Source organism: Bos taurus, chromosome 18 (assembly GCF_002263795.3).
Source record: "Bos taurus isolate L1 Dominette 01449 registration number 42190680 breed Hereford chromosome 18, ARS-UCD2.0, whole genome shotgun sequence".
NCBI classification, from domain to species: Eukaryota; Metazoa; Chordata; class Mammalia; order Artiodactyla; family Bovidae; genus Bos; species Bos taurus.
Window position 1 is genome coordinate 24,745,131 of NC_037345.1, and position 27,090 is coordinate 24,772,220.

The following is a 27,090-nucleotide window of genomic DNA, read 5'->3' on the forward strand; positions in this document are numbered from 1 at the left end:
ATAAGGCCCTCGGTAGGCACAGAGACCTGAGGACGAAGAGCTTGCTGTCCTGCCACCATGGGGCTCGTCGCTCTCGTCCTGACCTCCCTCGCCATTTCCACGGCTTGGGGTGAGTCGTCCTGAAATGCAAATAGCAGGCGGTCTTTGGGAATCCTTGTAGGGGACCAGGTGGAGGAGAAGCGTACAGTGCAAAGCAGTGACAAGCTGCCAGGTCCCACAGCAGCGCGAGCTGTCAGAACTCTGAGGCTCTGCCAACTCCCGGCGGCGACAGGAGACAAAGGGGAGGGTACCCACTGGGAGCCCACCGGCCGTGCCACGTGCAGGAGGGCAACCAGCTCACCTATCGCTGAGCAGCTGAGGACTTTGGCGAGCTCCGTCTGTTTCCCCCTTGATCATTAGTCCAGATATGGCTAAAAGTGGGTTGCTGCTGCTGCTGCTGCTAAGTCACTTCAGTCCTGTCCGTCTCTGTGCGACCCCAGAGACGGCAGCTCACCAGGCTCCCCGGTCCCTGGGATTCTCCAGGCAAGAACACTGGAGTGGGTTGCCATTTCCTTCTCCAATGCATGAAAGTGAAAGTGAAGTCACTCAGTCGTGTCCGACTCCTAGGGACCCCATGGACTGCAGCCTACCAGGCTCCTCCATCCATGGGATTTGCCAGGCAAGAGTACTGGAGTGGGGTGCCACTGCCTTCTCCAAAAGTGGGTTAATGGAGTATTAATGTCCACTCTGGAGTCAGTGTACAAGGGTTCCCATCCAAGGCAGCACTCAGTAGCTATGTATTCTTAGACAAGGGATGTTTCTTTTCTGTGTCTAAGTTTTGCACGTCTAAAATGGAGGTGAGAACTGTATCTACATCATTGGGCTGTTCTAAGTGTGAAATGGGTTGTTTCTAAAGAGTGTCTGGAATTGGAAAAAGTGAAAAAGCAGTGATTCATAAGTAAAAGAGTTGTTATAACTTATAGTGTATTAATAGACACCCTGAGGTGTGGTAAAGCCCATAGATCAGGAGCCAATTGCCATTTAAGAGATAGTTTGTTTTTCCCAGTTTCCCAGAGGTGGGGGTGTGACACCACCTGGCGGGCTAGAAGGTGAAGCAGCAGGTGTGTCAGGGGCAGAGGAAGAAGGGAGGAATCAGGGCAAGAACTTTATCTTGGTTAGTGGGGTGGGCTGGATAGGGTGAGGGAACTAGCCAATCCCCGCCACGCTCTAGGGCTTAGGGAGTGCCCACAACTGTTAGGTACTTTGCCTTGGAGTGATTAGGGCAGGATGATAGTGGCCATTGTGGAGGGCCTGATAAAGAAGGTGGTTGGGGTTCAGCCTCTGGCATGCTGGAAGAGAAAGTTCATTCCTGTCTCCAGGGATTGGCTAACTCTGGGAGGGGCAGTCCCCCCAGAATCAGCAAGGCTCCCAGTGTCAAAGCATCAGAATACACAGCATAGAAGACATGGTTAATACAAGGGTGCAGCAAGAGCCCTCAGAATGTATCTGTACCATTTTATAGATGGAAAAACCGAGGCTCAGAGAGGGGAAAGGTATGTATCCAAGGTCAGCTGGAAAATCATGCTCTGAATTCTATCCCTGTCTCCTGAGTCCAGAGCAAGTGCTCTGACAGTCCAGTCTACACTGGGTTTAATCCTCTTCCTGGTGCTGTGACACTGTGAGAGGCCTGGAACTGAGGGGAAGAGCAGAGTAAGAAGCACATTAGAAGCTGATTATCCCCTTTCTGCTGGTTTATCTGGGTAGAGTCAGTCTATTTCCATCTTTTAAAGATCCATACTGGCTTCCTCCATTTCTTCAGTTACCTCTTTTGTAAAATGGGCATATTAATGTTTCCCTAGCGAGGCTTTTGTCATTGGAATGTCCACATGGCACAGAGAAAGTACCCAATACACATCATTACATGCACCTCAGGTGGTAACCGCCGCCGTCACCATTGCTGCCTGTGCCTCACAGCACCACCCACTTTTTCACCTTTGCCAATTGGCCATCTGTCCACTTCATGTCTCTTGAAGGTTATCATCAGATGTGTTTATAAGACCAGATCTGGGTTATTCTTCTCTGTTCTGGCCACACGCTTTGAGGGAGAGGTTGTCGTTTTATCTGTATCTAAAAGGGAACAATTGGGAGGGTGAGAGGCTGGAAATCATTTTCTGTTAGGATGCTTAAACAAACTGCAGCTGTTGAGGATGGACAAGAGAGGACTTGAGAGATGAGCATGAACAGGGGTCAACACGAAGGCCACCTGCCTTGTGAAGGTACAGGATGTCCCCAAGCAGGGAGGACCAGGCCTGACGTGGCAACTGCAGGAGATGCATTTGAGCTCAGTGAGAAGGAACTGTCTGCTCCATGGGAATGGGACAGACAGAGTGTGACCCCCAGTCTCGCTCTCTCTGATGACCCTGTGAGTTAGGAAGGACAGTCAGCTTCACTGTCTCTCACATAAGAAGCTGAGGCTTAGAGAGTTGAGAGGACATTCAAGATCACATGGCAAAGGTAACAAAGTCCACCCAGAATCCGGTTCAAACCTTCACCTCTGACGTGTCCTCATTTCCTCCCAATGTCCAGCAGGGCTGCCACCCTCACCGCCTATTGTGGACACCGCTCAGGGCAGAGTCCTGGGAAAATATGTCAGCTTAAAAGGATTTGCACAGCCTGTGGGCGTTTTCCTGGGAATTCCTTTTGCCAAGCCTCCTCTTGGATCTTTGAGGTTTGCTCCGCCGCAGCCTGCAGAACCATGGACCTTCGTGAAGAATACCACCTCTTACTCTCCCATGTAAGCCGGGGGTGTGGCTTTTGGCATCGTTCAGTGGGGATGTTAGTCTCAAAGGGATGCAGGAAGGAGCCAAGGCAATCCTCTGAGTGGCTTATGCTTTATTCTGAAATCCTCAAGATATTGTAGATCCTTACCAGCATTCCAGAATTCTCACAGCACTGTAGAGCCTTTTATTCAACCAATATTTCTGGAGCACCTCCTATGTGTCAGGCGTGTTCTAGTGTCCTGGGATCCATCAGTGACCCAAAGAAAGATCCCACCCTCATGCAGCTTGCCTTTGTAGCAGGGAAAGACAGATCCTGAGCAATATGCAAGGTAGCAGAGTAATAATATGTAAGAATAGGCTAAGTGCTTTGGAATAAAACAAGGAGTTGAGCAGTGGTCAGAAGTAACGATTCTGTTTATTCTTCTGTCTTGATCTTCGATGCAGCTGGGGAGTGAGGTGGGCCAGGAAGTGTGTGGGTGGGGAGTCTTTGGGGTATCGCCAGTTCCTAACTCCCAGGTGTGACTGCTGCCTAGTAAGGAGGACAGCAATGGTCGGTGTGTCCTAGTCACTGTGTCCACGTTGGGCAAAGAAGTCAAAGTCATCCCCCAGAACACCTAGGACATCTACATGCGTGGATCTCTGGGGATTTCCAGGATCTGCCTCTTGCCGCTACTTTCCGCCCTAAGGTGGGGTCCAGAACCACCTCATTAACACAACATATGATGCGTTTGTCACTCTCTTCACTTAGGAAATTCCTAGGGCTTTAGGAACTCCTTGCAGGAAATGGGAAGACCAAAGACACATTTCTTATTATATCACAGTATCATATCACACAATACAGATTCTTTATTTTTTTTAACAATTTTAAAAATTTTGATTATTAAGTTTTATTGGCCGCACCAGGTCTTTGTTGCTGCACGTGGGCTTCCCCTAGTTGCAAGGAACAGGGGCTACTCTCTAGTTGAGATCGTGGGCTTCTCTCTGCCGTGGCTTCTCTTGTTGTGAAGCATGGGCTGTAGGGCTCGGACTCAGTCGTTGTGGCTCACGGGCTTCACTGTCCCACAGCGTGTGAGAGCTTCCCAGATCAGGGATCAAACCGATGTCCCTGCATTGCAAAGCAGACTCTTAACCATTGGACCACCAGGGAAGCCCGATACAGATACTTTGGATGTCTGCTTTGCTCATTTGTATCATAAACATGGTTATATGTCATTACATATCACAGCCTGACATTACATTACATTGGGTATTGAGTTATAGTTTATTTACCCAGTCTCTTATTTGGGACCATTAAGTTCTGGATATTTTTGATAATATAATTAGCACTGTGATGAACATCCTATAGCCAAACCTTTATGCACATTCACAGTAATTGAGGCTGAGTTCCAAGAAATGACATTTCTGAGTAAAACAGTATCACCTTTTGTTAAATCTCCTTCCGAAAATGTCCCAGCTACACTCTTTTCGTTAATATATGAAAACTTTCATTCACCAGACCGTAGCCAATGCTTGAGATTATTTAAAAATATTTTGGCTATTGAGTAGGCAAAATAATAATAATTATTAGCATCATAATTATTTATATAATTTTAGAGTTTATTCTGCATTTATCTCAATACTAGTGATGTTGAACTCTCTTTCCCATTAATTTTTCATTGTATCCTTTTATGAATACTATATCCACTTGCCTTGGTGATCTGGGGACAGCTCCTCCAGGATGGAAATCAAGAGGGTCTCTTTGGGGCTCTGACAGTCATTTGACAGCTATGTCATCCAAGCACCTCAGTACTGGGGGCCACCATGCCTGCTTTCTGAAAATCTGGAAATGTGGCTTATAATGTCCTCGGAAACATAAGCAGTGCATAGTCTGACTCTTCATGGCTATGTGACCTTGGGCAGGTTCTATAACCTCTCTGTGCCTCAGTTTTCTCAACTGTAAAATGGGGATAATAATAGAACCCATATCATGGGTCTGATCTGAAGATTTTTTAAAATAATTTTATTTATCTTATTACTTATTTTTGGCTGTGCTGGGTCTTTGATGCTGTGCAGTCTTTATCTAGCGCGCAGGCGTCAGTAGTTGAGGCTCCCAGGCTCTAGAGCACAGACTTAGTAGTTGTGGCTCACAGGCTTAGTTGCCCCGTGGCATGTGGGATCTTCCCAAATCAGGGATTGAACCTGTGTCTCCTGCACTGGCAGGCAGATTCTTTACCACTGAGCCACCAGGGAAGCCCCTGATCTGAAGATTTTGTGGTTGTTCAGTCCATAAGTTATATCCGAATCTTTGCAACCCCATGGACTGTAGCCCATCTGGCTCCTCTGTCCTTCACTATCTCCTGGACTCAAATTCATCTCCCTTGAGTCGGTGATGCTATCTAACCATCTCATCCTCTGCCACCCTCTTTTCCTTTTGCCTTCAATCTTTCCCAGCATCAAGGTCTTTTCCAACAAGTTGACTCTTAGTATCACGTGGCCAAAGTATTGGAGTGTCAGCATCAGCAACAGTCATTCCAATGAATATTCACGGTTGATTTCCTTTAGGATTGACCGGTTGGATCTCCTTGCAGTCCAAGGAACTTTCTAGTCTTCTCCAGCACCACAATTCAAAAGCATCAATTCCTTAGCCTTCAGCCTTCTTTATGGACCAATTCTCACATCTATACATGACTATGGGAAAAGCCATAGCTTTGACTGTACGGACCTTTGTCGGCAAAGCGATGTCACTGCCTTTTAATATGCAGTCTAGGTTGGTCATAGCTTTCCTTACAAGGAGCAAGTGTCTTTTAAATATTAAGTATTGCCTGTTACCGCTGTTAGACCTTTCAGATCCATTATTTGGGCAATGCATAACACTTGACGAGATGAGCTGACAAAATCTTAGCATGTCAGTGCTGCAAGACCCATATAGAAATCATTCCCTGCACTCAGACGTGGCAGACTGAGACCCAGAACAGAGAAGGAACTTGCCCAAGGTCACCTGGCACGTAAGTGCAGAGGCAGAACTAGAACCAAGCTCTCCTAATGTTCACCACAAATATTTTGCCCTTGACCTGTGGCATGCCTTAAATGACTGCCAACAGAGTGGCTTCTCACCGTTTTTGGAAGTCTCCCATGAACTGGAACTCCTAGTTGACCTGTAGAGGAGCGTAAGCACCCTGCACTCGCTATGCAGCAGAGAGCCAGCTGCAACCAGGGAATGCAGGAAATGGTCCACTTCCAGGCTCATAAGCAGCATCTTCTTGACACAATGCATTCCGAAGCTCCTGAAAGGGGGAGGTGCCAGGTCTTCTCATTAGTCACTCTCCCCAGAGACCTTGGTGAGCCCTAGAGCCCCCTATCCTGACCCCCCAGGTAGTCTCCTACCCATTCCAGTGTCTGGAATCTGGTAAGACAGCTCTGTTTACAGGCTTACTTCTCCCAGTCCAAGACCTGGCCTCACTACAGGAGACATCTCCTTGGTCAGCTCTGATTGGACATCAGGAGTTCTTCTCTTTCCTTGCCCCTCCCAGGTGCTCCCAAAACGCAGTGTTGGTGGAAATGACCTCAGACCTCATTAGCAACGGAATGGAGACTGTTAAGACTAAATTTTCTGAAGACTGTCTTTACCTAAATATTTACACCCCTGCTGACTTGACGAAGAGAAGCAGGCTGCCGGTAAGCGGTGGGAACCACTGGTCAAGGCTGGTGTTGGGTCCAGGAGTGAGGGATCCAGGAGTGGGAGTGCTGGGCAGGAGATGATGCTCGAGCCTTGGCCGTTCCCATGATGATGGTGTTAACAAAAACTTTAGCTATTCTCACTTTCTTGCTATGTGAACTCCTTAAATTTGGGGACATGCATTATGAATGGCCTCAATTCTTACCACAGTCCTTGGCACCTAGTAGGTTTTCAGATCATATTCATCAAATGGTTGAAGACTTCTTGGAGGAGGTGGTTTTTAGGCCGGTCTCTGGAGGATGGGTGAGATTTGGGGAGCAGAAGGAGGCAGCAGGAAGTCATATTAAGATGAGGTACCACCCAGGGCATAGGCTTCTTGACACGATCATTCATTCACATGAGAAGTTGAATTCGCCACACAAAAGGTAACTAAGATGAAGCTGAAACAAGCTTCTAACGAAGGGCTTCTGCATGCTGAGTGTGCTGAGCTGGGTGAGGGGCCCAGGAGTGAGGGTGGTGGGAGTGTTGGAAAGAAGATGATGCTCGAGCCTTGGCTGTTCCCATGATGATGTTCTCAGCATGAAGAGCGCTGAGTGCAGGTGGCACTGGGGTAGGGGAGACAGGCAGGGGCAGCCGGGGTGCCCTGAGTGGGGTGGCGGCCTGGGCCACTGCTGGAGAACCGGTAGGTGACCAAACCTGCCTCTGAGGTCTTCCCCAGCTCTGCTTCCTGTAACCTGTGTGGTTGGGTCCCCCCCCCCCACCCCGCCCAATCCAGGTGATGGTGTGGATCCATGGAGGAGCTCTGCTGACGGGTGGAGCATCAAGCTGTGATGGGCTGGTCCTCTCTGCCCATGAAAATGTGGTGGTGGTGACCATTCAGTACCGCCTGGGCATCTGGGGATTCTTCAGGTAAGACTCTGGACTCTCCTGATGGCACATTGCCCCCAGTGTGGGGGTGCTAGGACCCTACTCTGGTCATGCAAGCCCTCAAGGGGCTCCTTGCTAGGCTCCCTACTAAGACATCTGAGTCCCCTCCTAATTGGGCTCCACCTACCTTCTCATTCCCCAGCCACCCTGGTGCACTTACTTCTGAGCTCTTACACATAAAACACCTAATCTCCCTGACACACTCCTATTATTCCTACCAAGCCCAACCCAGATGTTATCTCATCTGAACTACTTATCTCGTTTTCACTTTGCTGCCTGGCATGTTGCAGTATCTTTAAGATGACAGTTATCATGCAGCACAGCACTTAGAGGCTCACACATCTTATCTCCTGGGGAAGCAAATGTATATTACCATATGTGAAATAGATGACCAGTCCAAGTTCAATGCATGAAGCAGGGCACTCAAAGCCGGTGCACTGGGACAACCCAAAGGGAAGGGATGGGGAGGGAGGTGGGAGGAGGGTTCAGGACCTGGGGGACACATGTACACCCGTGGCTGATTCATGTCAGTGTATGGCAGAACCCACCACAATATTGTAAAGTAATTAGCCTCCAATTTAAAAAATAAATTAATTTTTTTAAAAAAAGGAAGGGGTAGACTCATGTGGGAGCTCCGTGAAGTCTTTTAGGTGAAGGAACGGGTGCCTGGAACTGGGAGGTCGTAAGGAGCATCTGACTCCAGGGGTACATCTACTGGGAGGAGCATTGGGCCACTCACCCCATTTCCTTCTGGAACTTGGCACATGCATGAGTGAAGGCTTGAGTCTCCTGTGTGGATTCTCTGGGGACAGGAACCAGGTTTCCAGCAGGCAGTTACTGAGCTTTTCCCGAATGTACTGGCGCCAGGACCTCTTACTCTGAGATGCTGGGGGGTGGCCTGGGTGAGAGGTGTTCACCTCCCTGGAAAGACCTGTGGGCTGGGGGAGGGTTGTCCCAGGGGAGTCGTGTCTCAGGATGTGTCCCCTTCACGGAGACCCTTCAGCTCTTCCCCCCACGACCCGTGTCTGCTCCCAGGGACAGTGTAACTGCACATACTCGCCCCACTTCCTCTCCCCCAGTCTCTCTTCTACCACATGAACCAAGGTTTCACCCTAACCAGACACCAGACTACTCTGGTCCAGGTCACCATGCCCCAGCATCTCTCAGCCAACCTTGGCAGATCCACACGTGATCCCTCAGTTCTTCTTGAAAAGCTGACCTCTCTTGGCTCCTGGCCATCTCCTCCCTCATGGGTCCTCCTTCTCAGCTCCTCCCTGGCCCTCCTCCTCCTGTCTCAGCCTCTGTGCATCTCCTTCTTTGTCCCACTGATTTCCTTGAGTGACCTCAGGGAGCACTTCCAAGCTTCCTATTTTTAGTCCCTTTTCTCCACTGAAGCCCACAAGTACACCATTAAGTGCCTCCTACCTTCTCTATGGGGCATCTGAGGGCACCTCACTCCTCCACTAACAGACATAACCCTTGGCTCCCATGGTCCCCTCAACAGGGCCTCCTGCTCAGCTATTGGCAAATACACCCTTCCAGTTACTCTGGATAAAAACCTTATGGTTGCATGAATTCTTCTCTTTTTTTCACTCCCCACATTCAGTCACCACCAAATCCTCTTGGTTCCACAGTAACCAGAGTGATCATTTAAGACATAAATGGAATCTTGTTATCTCTGCAATGGCTTCCCTTCTTACTTACAGCGACATGGATGTCCTCACCCAGAGCCTCAGGACCCTCTGTAGCTGCATGTCCTAGACTCACACTTTTGTTCACTGGACCCCAGGGCCTTTGCACTTGCTGTTTCTTCCACCGGGAATGCCCTTCTTTGGATATTTGTGAAGTCCATGTACTCATAGGAAATGCTCAGTCAATAGATAAAGGATGGATATGTAGAGCCCTACAGCAGAATAGGATAGAAGAAGATGAAGACCCTGTGTCAGGGCTGTGGAAGCCCAGTCCTTTCCAGAAGGCTCCCCTGGACCCCCAGCCCCATCTCTGGTCCTCAGGGCCCTGCCGGGACATCTCTGCCCCCATCCCCACCCTGTTCTCTTACTCATAGCACAGGGGACGAGCACAGCCGGGGAAACTGGGGCCACTTGGACCAGGTGGCCGCGCTGCACTGGGTCCAGGAGAACATTGCCAACTTTGGAGGGGATCCAGGCTCTGTGACCATCTTTGGAGGGTCAGCAGGAGCGGAAAGTGTCTCTGTTCTTGTAAGTCTTCCTGGCCCTGATGTGGCTGCTGATGGGACCCCTTGCAGACCAGCCCATCTAGTCCTGGGACCTTTACTTTCAAGATCTGGATTCAAGGCTGACCCACCTCTGTGCAGCATCAGATGGTGGAGAGTTAATGGCCAGACTCCCCTTGGCCCCCAGGAAGCTCAGGACTCAGCTCAGCCTCCAGGGCCGTAGCTGCAGCCACAGCTGCGACAGACACTCTCTGTCCTGTGTCGGTTGAGCTCATCCTCTCCTTCTTAATCATTTTAACGTTAGGACTCGCCTCACTTCTTTTGAGATTAGGGGTGGGTGTAAATGATTAATCAGAGGAGCTGACCATGAGGTTGGTCTGGGTGTCCTTGTCTGACTTGAAGCCAGGCCTACAGTTCAGGGAGACACGAGCACTAGGAACAGGTTGGGGGTCCCCTCTGAGGGCTCTGGGGGCTTGTCCATGCCCAGGAGGGAGGGCAGCAGTCTCTGGGGCTGAGGGATGGAGCTGGGCTGGGGAGAAGGAGAAGAAGAGGAGGGATGGGGGATGGGACAGGCGACAAGGGACACAAATAGGACCTGGGAGTGTGGTGTGGGGAATGGGAATGAGGGAGACACCAAGGGAAGCAAAGCTGGAAAGCCAGATTAGAAGGTGCTGGGAGCTGTGGGAAACACTCCAGCTACCTCACTATTGAGCACTATTACTATATTTTTAAAACATGTGGAATCATAGTTGAATATTCAGGGAAAACTTTTTTATATTTTATAAAATGGAGAAAAAGGAAAATCATAGATAACCCCCTCAAATAAAAATTCATCCACAATCCCATTAGCCAGTGATTCTCACCATGGACAGTTTCATTTTTCTGGTCTTTTTTCCATGCTGTTGTGCTGTTCTGTGCTTAGTCGCTCAGTCGTGTCTAACTCTTTGCAACCCTGTGGACTGTAGCCCACCAGGCTCCTCTGTCCTTGGGGATTCTCCAGGCAAGAATACTGGAGTGGGTTGCCATGACCTCCTCCAGGGTATCTTCCCAACCCGGGGATTGAACCCAGGTCTCCTGCATTGCAGGCAGATTCTTTACCATTTGAGCCACCAGAATAGCCCTTTTCCCATAAATCACCCTATCTATCATCTATCTATATGTATGAATTTTTAAACAAAAAAGCTTCCTTTACATTATAGCATATATGTTTCCCTAACCATTAATTATTATTTATGTTTTGTGTGTATAGTCATTAGTATTTCTAGTCTTTGAATGAAGAATGAAAAATACCTTATTTACCCAATGTCATATAACACCTTGTGTTATTTCCACTTTTTACTGTTATGAATAACATGAACATCTTGGAGATTTTTGTTTGCCTCCAAATCATTTCCCTTAAATCCTGAGTAATGGAATTGGAAAATTAGAACTGTGTGTTTAAATCGATGCTAGAAATTTCCAGCTGCCTTTCAGATACTTTGACTGTTATGCCTCACTCTGTACACCTGGTTCCCTCTAGAGGAGGTTTTCTTGGAGAAGCTGGACCCTCCGGTCAGTCTAGGGAACAAGGTCAGTCAGTTCAAGCAAGGACCTGTCATGTCCACTGAGCCCCATGGTCTCCATAGGAACAGTCCAGGATGGGGCTATGGATGGGTCTAGCTCTTGAAGACCCCACTCCCTGTGAGCATAAACTCCCTTTCTTGCCACTCTCCTCCCAGGTTTTATCTCCTCTGGCCAAGAATCTCTTCCACCGGGCCATCTCAGAGAGTGGCGTTGCCCTTATTCCTGGCCTGGTCAAGAAGGACTCTAAGGCTGAAGCTAAGGTAGGTCTCACACTGGACTGTCCCTACACCATGCTCTGCTCTGCTGAAGTTGTCAGGGCCCTTTCTTATCACAGGGTCTGGCTGACATCCTCAGAGAATCATAGCAGTGAGGGTGGCTGACCAGGAAGGGCGAGGACACACTCCACCCCACCTCCCAGTTCTCCTGCTAAGCAAACTGGGGCAGAGAGCAGAAGAACTTGTCAAGGTCAGCCAGTGATGAGGGCAGAGCTGGACTCGGGCTCGTGACTCTGGACTGCCAGCCCCGGCGCACTTTGCACTGAACATGCGTCCCAAAGTGTGCCAGGTGGGGTGAGGGGCTGCACAGTGGGCAGTGGCATCTGTGTTGCCTCCCTCAGTGTCTGAGTCTGCTGAACTCATTGGCCTCATGTGAGCCTGGAGTGGATTTTCCCTGGGGGCTTGTGACTGGGGTAGGTTCCTGGAGCATTCATTCAATCATTCATTCACTCAACAAGTAGTTTTGATATAATCTGACATCTGGCAACCTCATGAAGCTTCTATTATAATTTAGGAGATAGAGTAATAATTATACAATTGCACAACTTGTAAAATGTCAACTGTGACTAGAGCAATAGAGAAGAGCTACTGCTACTGCTGCTAAGTCGCTTCAGTCGTGTCCGACTCTGTGCGACCCCAGAGACGGTAGCCCACCAGGCTCCCCCGTCCCTGGGATTCTCCAGGCAAGAACACTGGAGTGGGTTGCCATTTCCTTCTCCAATGCATGAAAGTGAAAAGTGAAAGTGAAGTCGCTCAGTTGTGTCCGACTGTTAGCGACCCCATGGACTGCAGCCTACCAGGCTCCTCCATCCATGGGATTTTCCAGGCAAGAGTACTGGAGTGGGGTGCCATTGCCTTCTCCGAGAGAAGAGGTACCTGATGTCAAAAGAATCCAAAAGGAGCACTTAGTCCAGTGTGTAGGGAGAAGTTATCAGGAAAGGCTCCTGGAAAAAATAATGATCAACGAGTTGAGATGAGAAGGGTGAGCAGTAAATTACTTGGTAAGAAAAGAATATCCAGGAAGAGGGAACATCCTGAGCAAGTGTCCTGTGGCAGGAGCAGGTATCTCAAGTGAGAGGGTGAGGAAGGCTGATATGGCCAGGGCAGAAAGTGCAGACAGCACCTGGAGAGAGCTGAGGATGCGGCCATTGGCAGGGCCATGCTACATAGGACCTAGTGGGGACTTTGCCTTTATTTGGAGAATGTTAGGAAGACAGGGAAGGGTGAGCAACACAAAGGCCCTGCTGAGGAGTGTGCCTTAGAGTCAGTGATGTGGAGCATTTTGGTCGGGCTGGTTGGTGGAGGGGTAGGGCCAGCAGCCTCACTTAAAGGGAGGAATCTAAGATAATGAAGGAATCTAAGATTCTTATTCTTGCCCTACCTCCCTCTCTCTCTCCCCCTACTCTGTCCACTTCTTATGGCTGAGCACTGATTGCATGTCAGACACTGGACCCGTCTCCAGTGTGCACACTCTCCAGTGCCCCACCATCCTGGCGCCTGACTTCTCCGCTGCATCTTCCCCTCTGGCTTCACTTTGCCAGTGACTGGCCTGAGGCCACATGGCTGTTAATTGGATGAGACAAGATTTGAAATTAGATAGTGGGATTGTGGATTCCACATTTTTAAGCTCCATTCCATGATACCTCTCTTCAGTTTCAAGGATATTGTGCCCATTTTAACAGACATAAAGTAACAGAGCAGAGGCTGTATAATCGGCATGACTGGGACCCAGGACCCACGCAAACTGGTCTGGAGCATTTTCTTTTTCTTTCTTCTTCTTCTTCTTTTAGTGTTTTAAACTTTAATTTTATTATTATTATTTTTTAATCATGTATTTATTTTTGACTGTGCTGAGTGTTTATTGCTGTGTACAGGCTTTCTCTAGTTGTGGCGCACAGGCTTCTCACTGTGGTGGGTTCTCTTGTTACAGAGCATGGGGTCTGGGGTGCAGGGGCTTCAGCAGTTGTGGTGCGTGGCTTTAGTTGCCTGCAGCAGATGGAATCCTCCCAGACCAGGGATGGAACCCGGATCCCCTGCACTGGCAGGCGGATTCTTAACCACTGGACCACCAGGGAAGTCCTGGTCTCGGGTGTTTTCTGCTACCTCTGGCTGCCTTGAGAAATTGAGGTTGGGACAGAACACCTCAGTACTGATGGAGGGAAGAGAAGTGACTCTTGAATTCTGCTGTCACCTGTGATCTCTGTAGCGAATTGCTGCCTTTGCTGGGTGCAAAACCATCACCTCGGCTGTCCTTGTTCACTGCCTGCGCCAGAAGACAGAGGACGAGCTCTTGGAGATAACACAAAAGATGGTAAGTGCATCAGTTCTCTTGGAAAAACGAGCCGCCAACCCTGGAAACATGGCTCCAGGCTTCACCATTTCAGCTTCAGTCCTCTTGCCCTAGAAAAATTACCTGGGACAGTTTCTCACCTCCCAGGAGCAGTGTCAGCCTCTGGATCTGAATGGGGAACTGTTTTTATTTATTATTATGAATATCTCAAACTTTAGCAAAGTCAAAAAAAGAACATAATGAACAATTAATAATCCTCTAGATCTATCAAAACATTTTTTCTATTCTCATTTTTAGATATATTTTAAAAAATTAAACATTGTATATTTCAGAGGTAACTACCATCCTGAACTTTAGGGACAGAAATATAAAAAACAAATATTTTTGGAAAGATTATCACAATTTATCTTAGTTAACTTAGAAACCTTTTCATTTTTAAGCTAATGGTGGGCCACTTTTCTAGATTTTTTTAAGACTCTGCCTCAGTTGTTATTCTAGGAAAACTGTACATCAACCCATTAATCTATCCAACCATCCATTCATTTATTCATCTATCTTATCATTCCTCTATCCAGCCCACAAATCCATTCAAAACTTTTCATTCATCTATTATTAATTATCCATGCACCATCCAGATACCAGTATTGTCACTCCATCATCCGTCCCTCCAATCAGTGATCCATCCATCACCCATCTCCATGTATCCACTTGTCCATCTGACTCACCAGTACTCCACCTACTGACCACTTCATCCATCCATGTATCTAGGTTAAATGTGTGTGCGGCGGGGAGGGGTGGTAGCAGGGAGGGTGATGTGAACGTGAATCAGCTATATAGTCCCTGCTCACAAGGAACTTTCCAGGGAGAAACACACCCACATACTTTGTGGGCTCTGTGTGGTAGGCATACAGAGAGGGGAAGTATTTGTTGTACTAAGCAAGGATACTTCACAGAGAAGGTGACCTGTGAGGCTTGATGGATGTCTGTGGCAGTGCGTCATCACAGAGAAGCCACAGCAGGATGGACACCCAGAAATATAGCACCCAGGCCAATAGAAACTATCCTCTCTGTCGGGGAGAGTTTGAAAGAAAGCCCAGAGTAACCTAAGCACCTGGGCTCTCTGTCTGGACTCGGAGGGTATTCCTGGACCCCCAGAAACAAGTCTCTAACACTGGACTCTGAGCCCTTTCCAGTGTGGCCTTGGGACTTAGATCCTGGCTTCTCAGGCTCACATGATGTGACCAATATGTTCAAAGAATGAAAACACAACTGCCTTCTAATGCCTGAAAGGATGTGAATTTATTTCAGCACCTCTCAATGTGGTACATGAGGTCCAGTTTATAAAGGGAGAATTGGTAACTTTGGTAAAACCCAGAGCCTCTATAATCCTCCTGAGTTTTCTGAGATCATGTGGAAGTGTTTCCATGATTACCTTCTCACCCTAGTACACACACATAGACACACACACATGGACACATGCACCTGGATTGCAGGGCTACAACACATAATGGAGAGACCGTTTTTGGTGACCTCATATGTACTGGTCAGGCCTGTTAGCTACAGTATAACAATAATGTCAGTACAATCGTGGTAAACTTACAACAAAGAGAATTTTCAGTGAGTTTGTAGGAGTCAGGATTTTCTAATGCAAGATGAGAAAACTCATCTCAAAGTGCTTTGAGAAGAGAGAGGAATATATTGTTACAGAATCTTCTGGTAACTCACGGACAAGTCCAGGAGTTGACGGCTTCTGGCGTGGCTGGATCTGGATGCACATATGATGCTATTAAGAATCAGTCTCTATCCCTCAGCTTTTACCTTTCTGTGTTGGCTTCACTCTTAGGCAGATCTGGCCCCTAGGGAAGTTAAACAACAATACTCTAGTCTTACATCCTATCTGCTTAGAAACCCTCTTTCCCAATAACTCCAGCAAAAGTTTTGGGTAAACTCTATTGAACTGACATGGGCACATGTCCACCGCTGAAGTAGTCCCTGTATTCAGGGATTTGGTGCACCTGAGGTCACATACAGATGCCTGTAATCATGGAGTGAGAGTTGGGGAGAGGGGGCCCCCCAAAGGAAAATCAGGGTGTTGTTGCCTGGAGGAAGAAGAAGGGGAAATGGGTGGAGGGCAAGGCAGGCAACCAACAGTCCTCTGCAGAGCTCCCCTCCCCCATCCCACACCTGCTCCCTGTGCTGGTGCCCAGGGGAGGGTGTCGTGCCCGCTTCCTTTCAGCCCAGCCAGGGTGGCACCAGGAAGGAGCACTTGGTACCTTTGGGACAGCTCACAGAGGTCAGCTTTCTTCCCAGGAAGCCTCCTCACCACAACCTCTGTCTTTGTCTTCACAGAACTTTTTCACTCTTAATTTCTTGGGAGACCCAACAAAGGTAAGGACCTTTGGTTTCTTTATTATGGGTTTTAAGTCTTGACACCTTTAAGCTCCAGTTACATATGAATGACAGGAATTCTCCCATGCGAAGCCATAGTAACTCCTTGTGTTTACCCTGCTGACGCCCAGAGAGAGATAGAATAATGTCCGGGTGGCCCCAGGAGGAGACCAGTCATCAGACTAGAACCCAGTACCCTGACCCCCGGGCAGTGCTCTCCATCACCAACTCTGTGTCCCTGTCCCCAACCAGCCCATGGTCTTGTTTACATTCCTGAAAACGCCCTGTTGGGAGAAGGTGAACGAGAAACCTCCACTGTGGGGAGTGGAGATGACTGGGTAAGGGGCTCTTCAGAAGCCTCCAGGAGGAGCCCGGATCATCTCCTGGGGGGTTTCAGGTTGACTGACTGTGCAAGTCGCACTGTTTGCAGGGATGTGGGGAAAGGAGCCATGAGTCTTGAGTCCTCAGGACACCACTCTCCTCCCAGCCACGTGGGAAACTCCAACAGCAGTCTCCCATCTCCTTCGTCTCCTCTCACCTTCCAACGCTTCCCTTCACCAGGTTCTGATGGCATTACTTCTGTGGCATCTCAGTCCTGGCCTCTCTGCAGACTCCCTGGGGAGTCTTACCTTAAAAGGTGTAGAGAGGATCAAATGAGACTTAGTCATTCAACAAAGTTTTTTTTTTTTTTTAAGTAGATTTGCAGTGTTGGACTGGTTTCTGGTATATAGCAAAATGATTCAACTATACATATATATACACAATCTTTTTAATATTATTTTCCATTATGGTTTAATTACTACTACTACTAAGTCACTTCAGTCGTGTCCGACTCTGTGCGACCCCAGAGACGGCAGCCCACCAGGCTCCCCTGTCCCTGGGATTCTCCAGGCAAGAACACTGGAGTGGGTTGCCATTTCCTTCTCCATGGTTTATTACAGGATATTGAATATAGCTCCCTCTGTAGGGTCTTGTTGCTTATCTGTTTTATATATAGGAGTTTGTATCTGCTAATCCCAAACTCCTAATTTATCCCCACTCGACCCCTTTTCCCCTTTGGTAACTATAGTTTGTTTTCTGTCTGTGAGTCTGTTTTGTTTTGTAAATAAGTTCATTTGCATCATATTTTAGATTCCACATATAAGTGATATCATATGGCATTTGTCCTTCTCTTTCTGACTTACTTCACCTAGTATATAATCCCTGCGGCCACCCATGTTACTGCAAATGGCATTGTTTCATCCTTTTTCATGGCTGAGTAATATTCCATCATATGTTCCATATCTTCTTTATCCATTTATCTGTCGATGGACATTTAGATTGCTTTCGTGTCTTGGCTACTGTAAATAGGGCTGTTGTGAACATTGAGATGCATGTGTCTTTTTGAATTAGAGTTTTCTGTGGATATATGCCTCGGAGTGGGATTGCAGGGTCATATGATAATATTTTTAGCTTTTTAAGGAACCTCCATACCGTTCTGCAAGGTGGCTGCACAAATTTACATTCCCACCAACAGTGTAGGAGGGTTCCCTTTTCTTCACAGAGATCAAACAAGGAGCTACATTTTTGTCTTTTTGTTTCATCTCTAATACCATTAACATATCTTTTCATGGTCCTATTTAGTGCCACCTTTTGCATTCTTGAGTTTTGTGCTGTCAATTTTGCTGTTTAAAATAATCCTGACCACAGACAGAAGGGCTGTCTAGTGTGCCTAAGTGCAGGCAGCCTACGATGTGTCTGACTTGTGAGAAATATGAGTATTAGACAAACTGCCTTCAGGCATGGATGACAGTGCTGCTGGTCAAGAATTCAGTGTTAATGAATCAACAATGCGTAGCATCCAGAATAAGGAAAAGATTATTTGCCGATCAGTTCGTTGAGCTGCTTAGGAATATGCTAAATTAACATCTATAGCGTGTGACGAAGCCATGAAAAACAAGCTATGTTTGTGATTTTATGAGATGAAGGCGGATTAAAAAAAAAGCACAGTGGGCAGCACTGTTGAGGCTGATGGCCAAGGGATTTACAGTCCCATCACCCAGGGAACCGCTGAGCCCTTGTTGGCTTAGTTGCCCTGAGGCCTGCGGAATCTTCCCGGACCAGGGATTAAACCCCATGTCCCCTGCATTGGCAGACAGTCTCTTAACTGGGGGACCACCAGGGAAGTCCGTTACAGTAAGTTTTTAGAGCTTAAGTATCACAAATACAGAGAGCTGAATGAGACTGGAAAGAGACATATAGTTAGATAGATAGATACTTCAAATATATGCACATTATATATTATGTATTTTTATACCAAATTGACTGAAGATCTGTCCCCATCACCTGGCCACTGCTGTCCCCTGGTCAGAGTCCTACCCTCTGGGGTCCACAGAGTTATCCCCCTTTGTTAGGACTCAGGTGTGCGATACTGGTTGTGAGCTCCGGCAGGTGGAGACGGGGATGCGGGTGTGACCTGGAAGGGGAAGCACAGACAATACTCTGCCCTCTTCCCCAGACCTATCCTTTCCTGCCCACCGTGGTTGACGGAGTGCTGCTGCCAAAGATGCCAGAAGAGATGCTGGCTGAAAAGAACTTCAACACTGTTCCCTACATCGTCGGAATCAACAAGCAAGAGTTTGGCTGGATTCTGCCTTTGGTGAGAAAGCGCAGGCCTCATAAACTTGTCTCCCATCCCATCACCCTCCCATCTCTGGTCACAGACCTCTCTCTGGGACCAGGCCAGCTGTCCCCGTCATACAAAAGTTGACATTTCCATGAAAACTATCTCTGATGGTCCACACTGTCATCTGGGAGATGTAGCCCTGGGGACCCACGTCCCCACACACTCTGTGATTGTCCCCCCATCCATGGATCCTGAAATGCTGGTTCCGGGAGGGCCGGTGGAGATCGTCACTGGGCAGATGAAACCCAAGGCCTGGACGGGGCCAGGGGCTCGGGGGTTCTGGAGAGTGAGGTCTGGGACCTGCAGCCTCTCCCCTAGGGCTTGCTGTTTTCATGCTTTCCCCACAAATCACCCCTGGTCACCCGTGCTCTCACTCATCTCACGGAAAGAGTCAGAGGAGCCTGCTTCCTCCTGGGTTAAAATTGACTTCAAAAGTTAGGAAGGGCTTTCCCTTCTGCCAAAGATAAACAAAGCCGGACACTAGGTGACGTGGTAACAGATTTGATTCAGTTACACCCCTGCTCTAGGGAAAAGATCCATCGTGAACTGAATCCAATCCCTGAAATGAAAGCCTGGAGCTTATTTAAGGAGTGGGTGGGAGTGGGGTGGGGTGGGGTGGATTGTCCATGTGACTGGACCACCTGGATTTGTTAGCTGGCATTTATCTGGAGAAGAAACAAACTTCTGTCTTATGACAGGAGGCAGTGTGTAGAATCAAGGTTCCCACTGAACTTAGGCCTTTATCTTTTCACAGGGACTGGAGGACAGAGCAAGAATTATCCCCTGCATGTTTGTTTTTCATAGAGATGGCTCTCAGGTCCTTGAGGAAACAGCTTTGGGTGGTAGATTTACATGTAAAGGGACAAAGAAAAGATTTATAATTACAAGAGTTCTAAAGTAACTGCTCTAAGAGGGAGTTCAGGGACCTACCTGCCTATCACCAGGCTTTGGCGGAAACAAACAGTAAAATCTCCTGGCAGCCCAGAGCTCTTGAAGGGGGCCTGCGGTCATCCTGGGGACATGGCCTTAAGCCTTCTTTGGCTGTCCTGGAGTTTGGTCTAGTCTCTTAGGGCTGAGCTTTAATGGAGTTGTAGTTCTGCGGTTCTTCAGAATGATTTCAGAGGTTATACCAAAGGACCAAAGTCATAATGGCAGGATTTGGGGCTTTCTCAGTTATCTGACTATCAAATCTGCCTGTAAAGCCCCTGGGTCGGGAAGATCCCCTGGAGAAGGGAATGGCTACCCACTCCAGTATTCTTGTCTGGAGAATTCCACAAACAGAGGAGCCTGTTGGGCTACAGTCGATGGGGTTGCAAAGAGTCAGACATGACTGAGCTGCTAATACTTTCACTTTTTTTTACCAGTTAGCTGACACAGGTAGGGTATTTGTGGGTCCGTGTCATCTGCCCCAGAGCCCTTCACTTCAACCCTAGGCTGGCCGAAATCTTCCCTGTCTGTCTGGACCACTCTGGGGACTCTAATTGTTTGTCTGTGTGTGTCTACACACACACATACACACACACACATACACATATACACACACACACACAAGGACTAGGACAGCTTCCCTTAACAATTACATTATCCTCTTTACACTCCTTGGTCTCTGGATATTAAAGTCCATTTGAGTCCAAAACTCATCAAAAACGCATGACAAAGTGACCTTCAGCCTCCATTTAGTTTGGTCTGTTGGTCACTTTGGTTTTTCCTGCTATTTCCTGATGATTTCATAATTGCTTAACCTTTGTTTTAACAGCTCATGGGCTTCCCACTCACTGCAGGCAAGATGGACCAGGAGATGGCCACGTCATTCGTGTGGAAGTCCTACCCCATCCTTGTAAGACTCTAGAAATCACAGAAACTGGCTGAGCACCAAAGAGGGGCAGGGGCTTGTTTCCAATTTCAGAGCATCTGATGGCAAAATGAAGACTGGGGCTAGGGGTCAGGGGGGTTCAGCTCCTATTTTTCTGCCTTTCCACCTCACCACCAGGGGTGGGCAGGAGTGGTGGCATGGGGCCTGAGAAGTTCACCATTAATGCAAGCCTTCCTCCCTGGCTGGGGAAGCCAGGGCTGTTCACTAGGGCTTGGTGGTCACTTTAACTTTTGATCTATTTCAGAACATCCCTGAGGAACTGGCTCCAGTGGCCACTGACAAGTATTTAGGAGGGACACATGACCCCGTCCAAAAGAAAGACCTGCTCCTGGACTTGATTGCAGATGGGTTGTTTGGTGTCCCGTCTGTGAACACGGCCCGCTACCACAGAGGTGAGTCTTCGACATTGGACAGGAGAGGGACCCTGACCCCACCAGCTTCACACTGTATTCTGTCTTAACCCTCAGCACAGAAAGATATAAGAAAACTTCAAGATGCATTCCACATAGCCAGGGGTGGGGCACTGTCCTATTTTGGTTTCCACCAGAAGCAGACTCTGAGGAAGGACCTAAATGCAGGCAGTGTATTTGGGTGATCCCAGATAACACTGGTAGAGGAGTGGAGAAGTGACACGGATGGACAAGGAAGTCAGTCTACACTGTGCTGTCAAGCGAGTATCCACCACGGACACCTGGGGCTGGGGAATCACTGGGAAACCAGCAGAAGACGTGGCTCAGGGTTTTCCCCAGTCAGTGGCAAGAGAGCTGGGGTATTTATCCTCCAGCTTTGATGAGTCATCAGTTGAAGGCTGTTCCCAAGGGCAGTTAATTCCCTGGTGCTTTAATCTGCTGCACATGTGGGCAGAATGGTCTCTGGCTGCCGAAGACCTCAGGCAAAGAGCTACAGATGCAGGAGGTGGAACTCTGGCCAGTGTGCCCAGAAGCAGGGGACTTGGGGAGACACCAACAGTCTCTGCCCCGGGGTCCCTCACCTGAATTACAGTAGTCTGTGGGGCCACAGGGCAAATATTGGAGGTTTTGTCTTAGAAACCTTCCAAGGTCAGAGATAGCTTCAGACTAGTTTGTTAACCAGTGGAGCTGAGATAGCATGAGGCCAAGTGTCGGATCAGGAATGTTGTCTGGGACCAAGAAAACCCAAAGGACTGAGCAGAGGGAGGTATGGGGCAAGTGGTCTGGAGAATGTTGATGTCTGCAGCTGGCCTTGTTCCATGCCAGTGTGTGCTGGGTCTATCGCAGGACCTTTTAGCATATCCCAAGACTGTGTGTGAGGGGGCCCTAGGGGCATGAGGCCAAGGATGGAGGAGCTCACCTGGACAGGAGGTGTCCTTTTGGAGTGCCTTGCTGAGGTCCTCACAGGACCCTCCCTTTCCAGGAGCTATCTCTCACCTAGTCTGCAAGGCAGGACGTGGTTCTCTAACCCAGATCACTCTTTCTAACCATGCTAGAAGGGTTTTAGAATTTGGGACTCTATAAGCATAATAAAAAGTAGCTACAGCTGACCTACCAGGTCCCCCCAGTTCAATACAGTCATGGATAGGTTCTGGTTACCCTTCCTCCTCCCTAGGGTCTTGATGAAGCTCTTCAGCCAGGGGCGGCCTGGGGTCAGAGCTGTTCTCTCACAAAGTGGTCTTGTCTCTCCATACATGTGGTTTCCTCTGCTTCATTGTCTGTTGACCCAGTCATCTTGGGTGAGTCAGGATGTGTCGGACCCCCATCAGAGTCATTTTTGCTTGGAATTCCCAGACTTCATTAACATTATGCTTTCCTTTTTTTAACTTTTTGTACTTGTCTTAAGTCTTTTTTTATACAGAAGAGAACTTATTCTGAATATAAAAATTAGCATCTTATAGTTGTAGAACATTTTGAAAATATGGAAACACATAAAGAAGAAACTAGAAATTTCTAGTTTCTAGTCAAATTTATAGTCAAAGCTAGCTCTAACCTTGGAAGCCTTCAAAATTCATAGAAATATCCACTATAAATTTTTGACATATTTTCTTCATTAATCTTCCCATGACTTACATATAATTTAAATATTAATTTTATGTTGTGTTTTTTTCATGGAATCCTATATGGTAAGCATTTCCTCAATGTCAATGAAAACTCATAAAAAGCATCCATTATCTCATGGAATAATACATTAAAATTTACTTTAGTATTCCTGTCCTACTGGATATTGAGGCAGGCTGACCATACTTTGATGCTGTAAAATATTATGCTCAGCCTGATGTGCATATATCTTTAACGAAATCTCTGATGATTTTTTTTTTAGATTTGGTTACTAAAGGTTTAATTACTAGGCTAGCTTGTAGGACCATTTTAAAGTTCTTGATACATATTGTGAAATTGCTTCCAGTATATAAGAATGAGTATTTCTTAATTCTCTCTGTTAAGATACTCAGATTAAAAAATAAAAATAATGCTGCCAATTTCATAAGCCCCTCCTTACCAAATAGAGAAAAAAGAACATCACACTGTTTAAATTTGTGTATTTTTTATTGCTAGCTATTTCCTTCCCTCTGCTTTTCTTATTGTTCCTAAATGTTACTATTCAAACCTGTGCCCTACTTATTCTTTTGAAGACTTGTGTTGTGGTTGTAGGAATTTAATAAATCTCAGAAGTTTAAGCCAGAAATGTTAAAAAGAAAAAAATGAACAAAAATATCTTTTGGGCAATATGCTCCCAAAAATAATTTCTCTCATTCATGAAAGTTCTTTCCCCTATGGTTGGATCATGAGTTCTTTCTAAAACTTTAAAATGGTAGAGCCAAGGTTAAAGCCCCTCCTTACGGCATTCTCTGCTTGACATTGAAGTAAAGTAAAGTCACTTAGTCGTGTCCAACTCTTTGCAGCACCATGGACTGTAGCCTACCAGGCTCCTCTGTCCATGAGATTTTCCAGGCGAGAGTGGGTTGCCATTTCCTTCTCCAGGGGATCTTCTCGACCCAGGGATCGAACCTGGGTCTCCAGCATTGCAGACAGATACTTTATCATCTGAACCACCAGGGAAGCCCACAGCCTTGAAGCAACTGTTTAATAAGTGGCTTGTGGGACCACAGAGGATTGCTTCTTCCAAAAACCACCTCTTGCTAAACCAAAGTGCAAAGGTGGGAGATGAGGGAGGCAATTAAACAAATTATTTTACATCCTCCTGTTGGGATGGCATATATTGTTAAACTACTTTGTTGGGAAATTTTAATGACATGAAGCAATTATTATGGGCATATGTAATAACATAATTATCAATAGTATCATAATTTTATATGCATAAGTGGAATAAGTTCTGAAATATTAACAGAGCACTCTGCACTCTGAGCAGTGCGATTATAAGTGATCATTTTGTTCATTTTCCTTTCTTTTTTTTTTTTTGGCATTTTCCAAATGTGATAGTATCCCCAAGGTGGGGAGGGGATGTTGTGATATCTGCCCACCAGTCTGCCTTGGGGCCTGACCCTTCCCCATTACAGTCACTGGCTGTGGCATAACGATCAGTGCAAAGCACAGAGCTCCCCAGGTGGGGGGCCCACGAGTTAGCCCTGAAGGAACAAGATGAGCATCTCTGCTAAAGCATCAGCAGGAAAACTGACTCTTCTTGGGGCTTCGAGACGGGGTGGAGAGAGGGGAGAGGAGAGGGGAGAGGAGAGGGGAGGAGAGAGGCCAGGAGAGAGGGACTGTCCCCTTCCTCAGCCCCTTCTTCCTTCTGCCAGTGCTGCACACTCCCTGAGCCACGCAGGAATCAAGACATGTGAGAGGACGGACAAAAAGGAAATACTGGATTGAGGTTTCCTGAGACACGGGGAGCAAATTTTCCCCTTTCTGCATAGGTTTGTGTTTAAATCCGCACGTTCAGGCTCACAACTTGAATTTACTTCACTCTTGGAATACATGTGAAAATCACTGGAAAGGTTCAAAAATGGACATAATGGAAGACACCTGTCAGGCTGCAGGTATTCTCAAAGGAAATGAAGACTAGCCTGTCAGCAATGAAATACAATAAAGTGTGCATGTATGGATGTCCTTGTGCATGGATGATCAAAAGGGGCTTATGTGAACTGACCCAGTGCCCCTATATTTATTTAGAATGGAGCTACTCAAGGTTTCAACATTCATTCATTCACTCTTCACTTACTCATTCAATAAATACCCAGCTCAAATCCTTTTCCACCTCTACCAACTACACAGCCTTAAACAAGTGATGAAATTTTTCCAAAATTTTTCATGTGCTCATAACCAGGGGCTTCCTGTAGGAACACACAAGGTTGGCACACGGTTGGTTCTCACAGCGGGCAGCTGCTATTCATACTGTTGTTATTCACTCAGGACTAGGCGTGCCCCCAATTTCCTGATTGCTCACAGACCCCCGGAGACCTTGATACCATCAGGTGTGCGTCTGCTGAAATGAACCATGTATGAATCCATGTTTTCCAGATGCTGGAGTCCCAACCTACATGTACGAATTTCAGTATCGCCCAAGATTCTCATCAGAGCTGAAATCCAAGACAGTGATAGGGGACCATGGGGATGAACAGTCCTCTGTCTTCGGGATTCCAGTTTTGCAAGGTGATGGCCCTTTGGTGACTATGAACTTGGAGTTAGGAGATCTGGGTTCAAGTTTATTTGGTGACCTTGGGCAGGTTCCTCCTTCTCTCCAGGTCTTAGTTTCCTGAATTCACCATAACAGGGTGGAAGGACAAAGGTCCCAACCATCCTTTTGCTCTAATGAACCTGATGGAGAATGTGAATCCTTGTGCCCTCACCCTGGTCACTGTAAGAATCCAGACCGGGCGTTAGCAAGACGGGAGCTGGGTCACCCGCAGGGCCCTGCTCAGGGCTAGAAGGCCACCACTCACTCTGCCCTCACAAGAACACATCAGAATGTGCGTGAGGGTAAAATTAGAGTTGTTATTTACCTTGAATCAGGACTAACATGTGTGTCTCTCTATCCAATCATCTATCTGTCTAAAACTCATATCTTTTAATATCATAATATATCTAGGTGTGTAATATTAAAAAAAATAAAAACTTTTCACAGATGTCTTCAATGCCTTAACCATTAGTAGTTACAGACAAATTGTGTGTGACACATCACAGAACTGTTCATTACACACAATGCCTCTGGGCATTTCCTGGTTGGGTGACTTTTGCGGGATCTTGGAGCTCAGTTATTTTCCAGATTCTATGAAAATGTGTGTGGATCAAAGACACTGAGAAAAGACCCAAAGGAGAGCATCCTGGGAGTGGGGTTACTCTAGCAGCAACCCTGGGGTGTGTCCCTGAAACACTAAAGGCAGAAGGGCAGTCGCGTGGGCACAGAAGACAAGGCAGTCAGCTTATGGATCGACTGCAGCCCTTCACTGAGCCCAGCCTCAGTTGGTAACTGTCAAGTTTAAAGTCCACTTGTGTTACCCAAGATCTTCTTAAAATGCAGACTCAGACTCAGTAGGTCTGGAGTAAGGCCCCCATTTCTGAATTTATTAACAATTTCTCAAGTGCTGCTACTGCCCATGAACCACTCTTTGAGCAGCATTGGCTTTGTCCCCTCCCCACAGATGGTGCCTCAGAAGAAGAGATCAACCTCAGCAAGATGATGATGAAATTTTGGGCCAACTTTGCTCGGAATGGGTGAGCTGCTGGCAGACATGGAGCGGGGTTGGGCGTGTCTGTTGGGTGGGGGGAGCTTCCAATGTGTGATGGTCAAACGCCCCGCCCTGTGACCTCTGAGATGAGAGCTCCCCGTGATAGATTGGCTGCCCAGGACATGGTCAGCCTCCTATCTCTGGAGGCATTTGAGCCTTTGGCAGAAATGAAGCCAGGGGGGTCCCTGACAATCTCAGAGGTCCAAGACCACACAGCAGCTTTGGGGAATTTCTGTTTGATTTTGTTCTAGGAATCCCAATGGGAAGGGGCTTCCCCACTGGCCAGCGTATGACCAGAAAGAAGGATACCTTCAGATTGGTGTTAACACTCAGGCAGCCGAGAAGCTGAAAAGTGAGAAAGTGGCTTTCTGGAATGAGCTTCTGTCCCAGGAGGCAACAAAGAAGGCACCACGGTCAAAACATGTTGAGCTGTAAACCGGGGGTTTCTCTAGAAATGTTTATGGACCAAAGAGGCATCTTATTGTGGAGGCTGAGGAATTATCCGATGGGAGTGGCAGAGGTCAGGGAGGGGGAGTTTCTGTTTCTGTGGCCTCGATTTGGAAATAAACGTTCTTTTGGAGACCAAGTCAACGTCTTTGTCTTGTGCTGGAATAGTCATCCTCCTCAGTGAGAGAAGGATGAAGGCAGTGGGCACCATCGGCAGGAAGGTGCTCTGGCCGTTCTGGCTTGACCTCTGGACGTGCAGAGTGGAGCGGGCTGGGCCCTGGGAGGTGCTGAGGGGGACGCTGCATCACTCCATGTCTCTGGGCCATCCACAACTCCAATGAGAGGATGTGGGGGACCAGAGTGCCGTGTCCCCCTCCTCCATGCAGAGGTGCCTGTAG

The 27,090-nt window shown here is 47.5% G+C and overlaps 1 protein-coding gene across 2 annotated transcripts; it reads left to right on the top strand.

Moving 5' to 3' along the window:
• BREH1 (retinyl ester hydrolase type 1) lies at positions 1 to 26,831 on the top strand. Of its 2 annotated transcripts, none has more exons than XM_005218470.5 (14): positions 1 to 109; positions 2,566 to 2,773; positions 6,269 to 6,413; positions 7,190 to 7,323; positions 9,407 to 9,560; positions 11,254 to 11,358; positions 13,580 to 13,684; positions 16,013 to 16,051; positions 18,549 to 18,689; positions 20,473 to 20,553; positions 20,834 to 20,981; positions 25,038 to 25,169; positions 26,159 to 26,231; positions 26,497 to 26,831. In XM_005218470.5, exons 1-14 carry the CDS (start codon positions 58 to 60, stop codon positions 26,678 to 26,680), a joined length of 1,701 nt encoding a protein of 566 aa, XP_005218527.1. In that variant the 5' UTR covers positions 1 to 57; the 3' UTR covers positions 26,681 to 26,831.
• Positions 26,832 to 27,090: the final 259 nt, after the last annotated feature.

What these genes read in the sequence shown, in the direction of transcription:
- BREH1 (XM_005218470.5), top strand. Translation starts at nt 58, where the DNA reads ATGGGGCTCGTCGCTCTCGTCCTGACCTCCCTCGCCATTTCCACGGCT. An exon ending in ACCACCTCTTACTCTCCCAT is followed by an intron (nt 2,774 to 6,268) that starts GTAAGCCGGGGG and finishes TGCCCCTCCCAG; the next exon opens with GTGCTCCCAAAACGCAGTGT. An exon ending in TGGAGATAACACAAAAGATG is followed by an intron (nt 13,685 to 16,012) that starts GTAAGTGCATCA and finishes TTGTCTTCACAG; the next exon opens with AACTTTTTCACTCTTAATTT.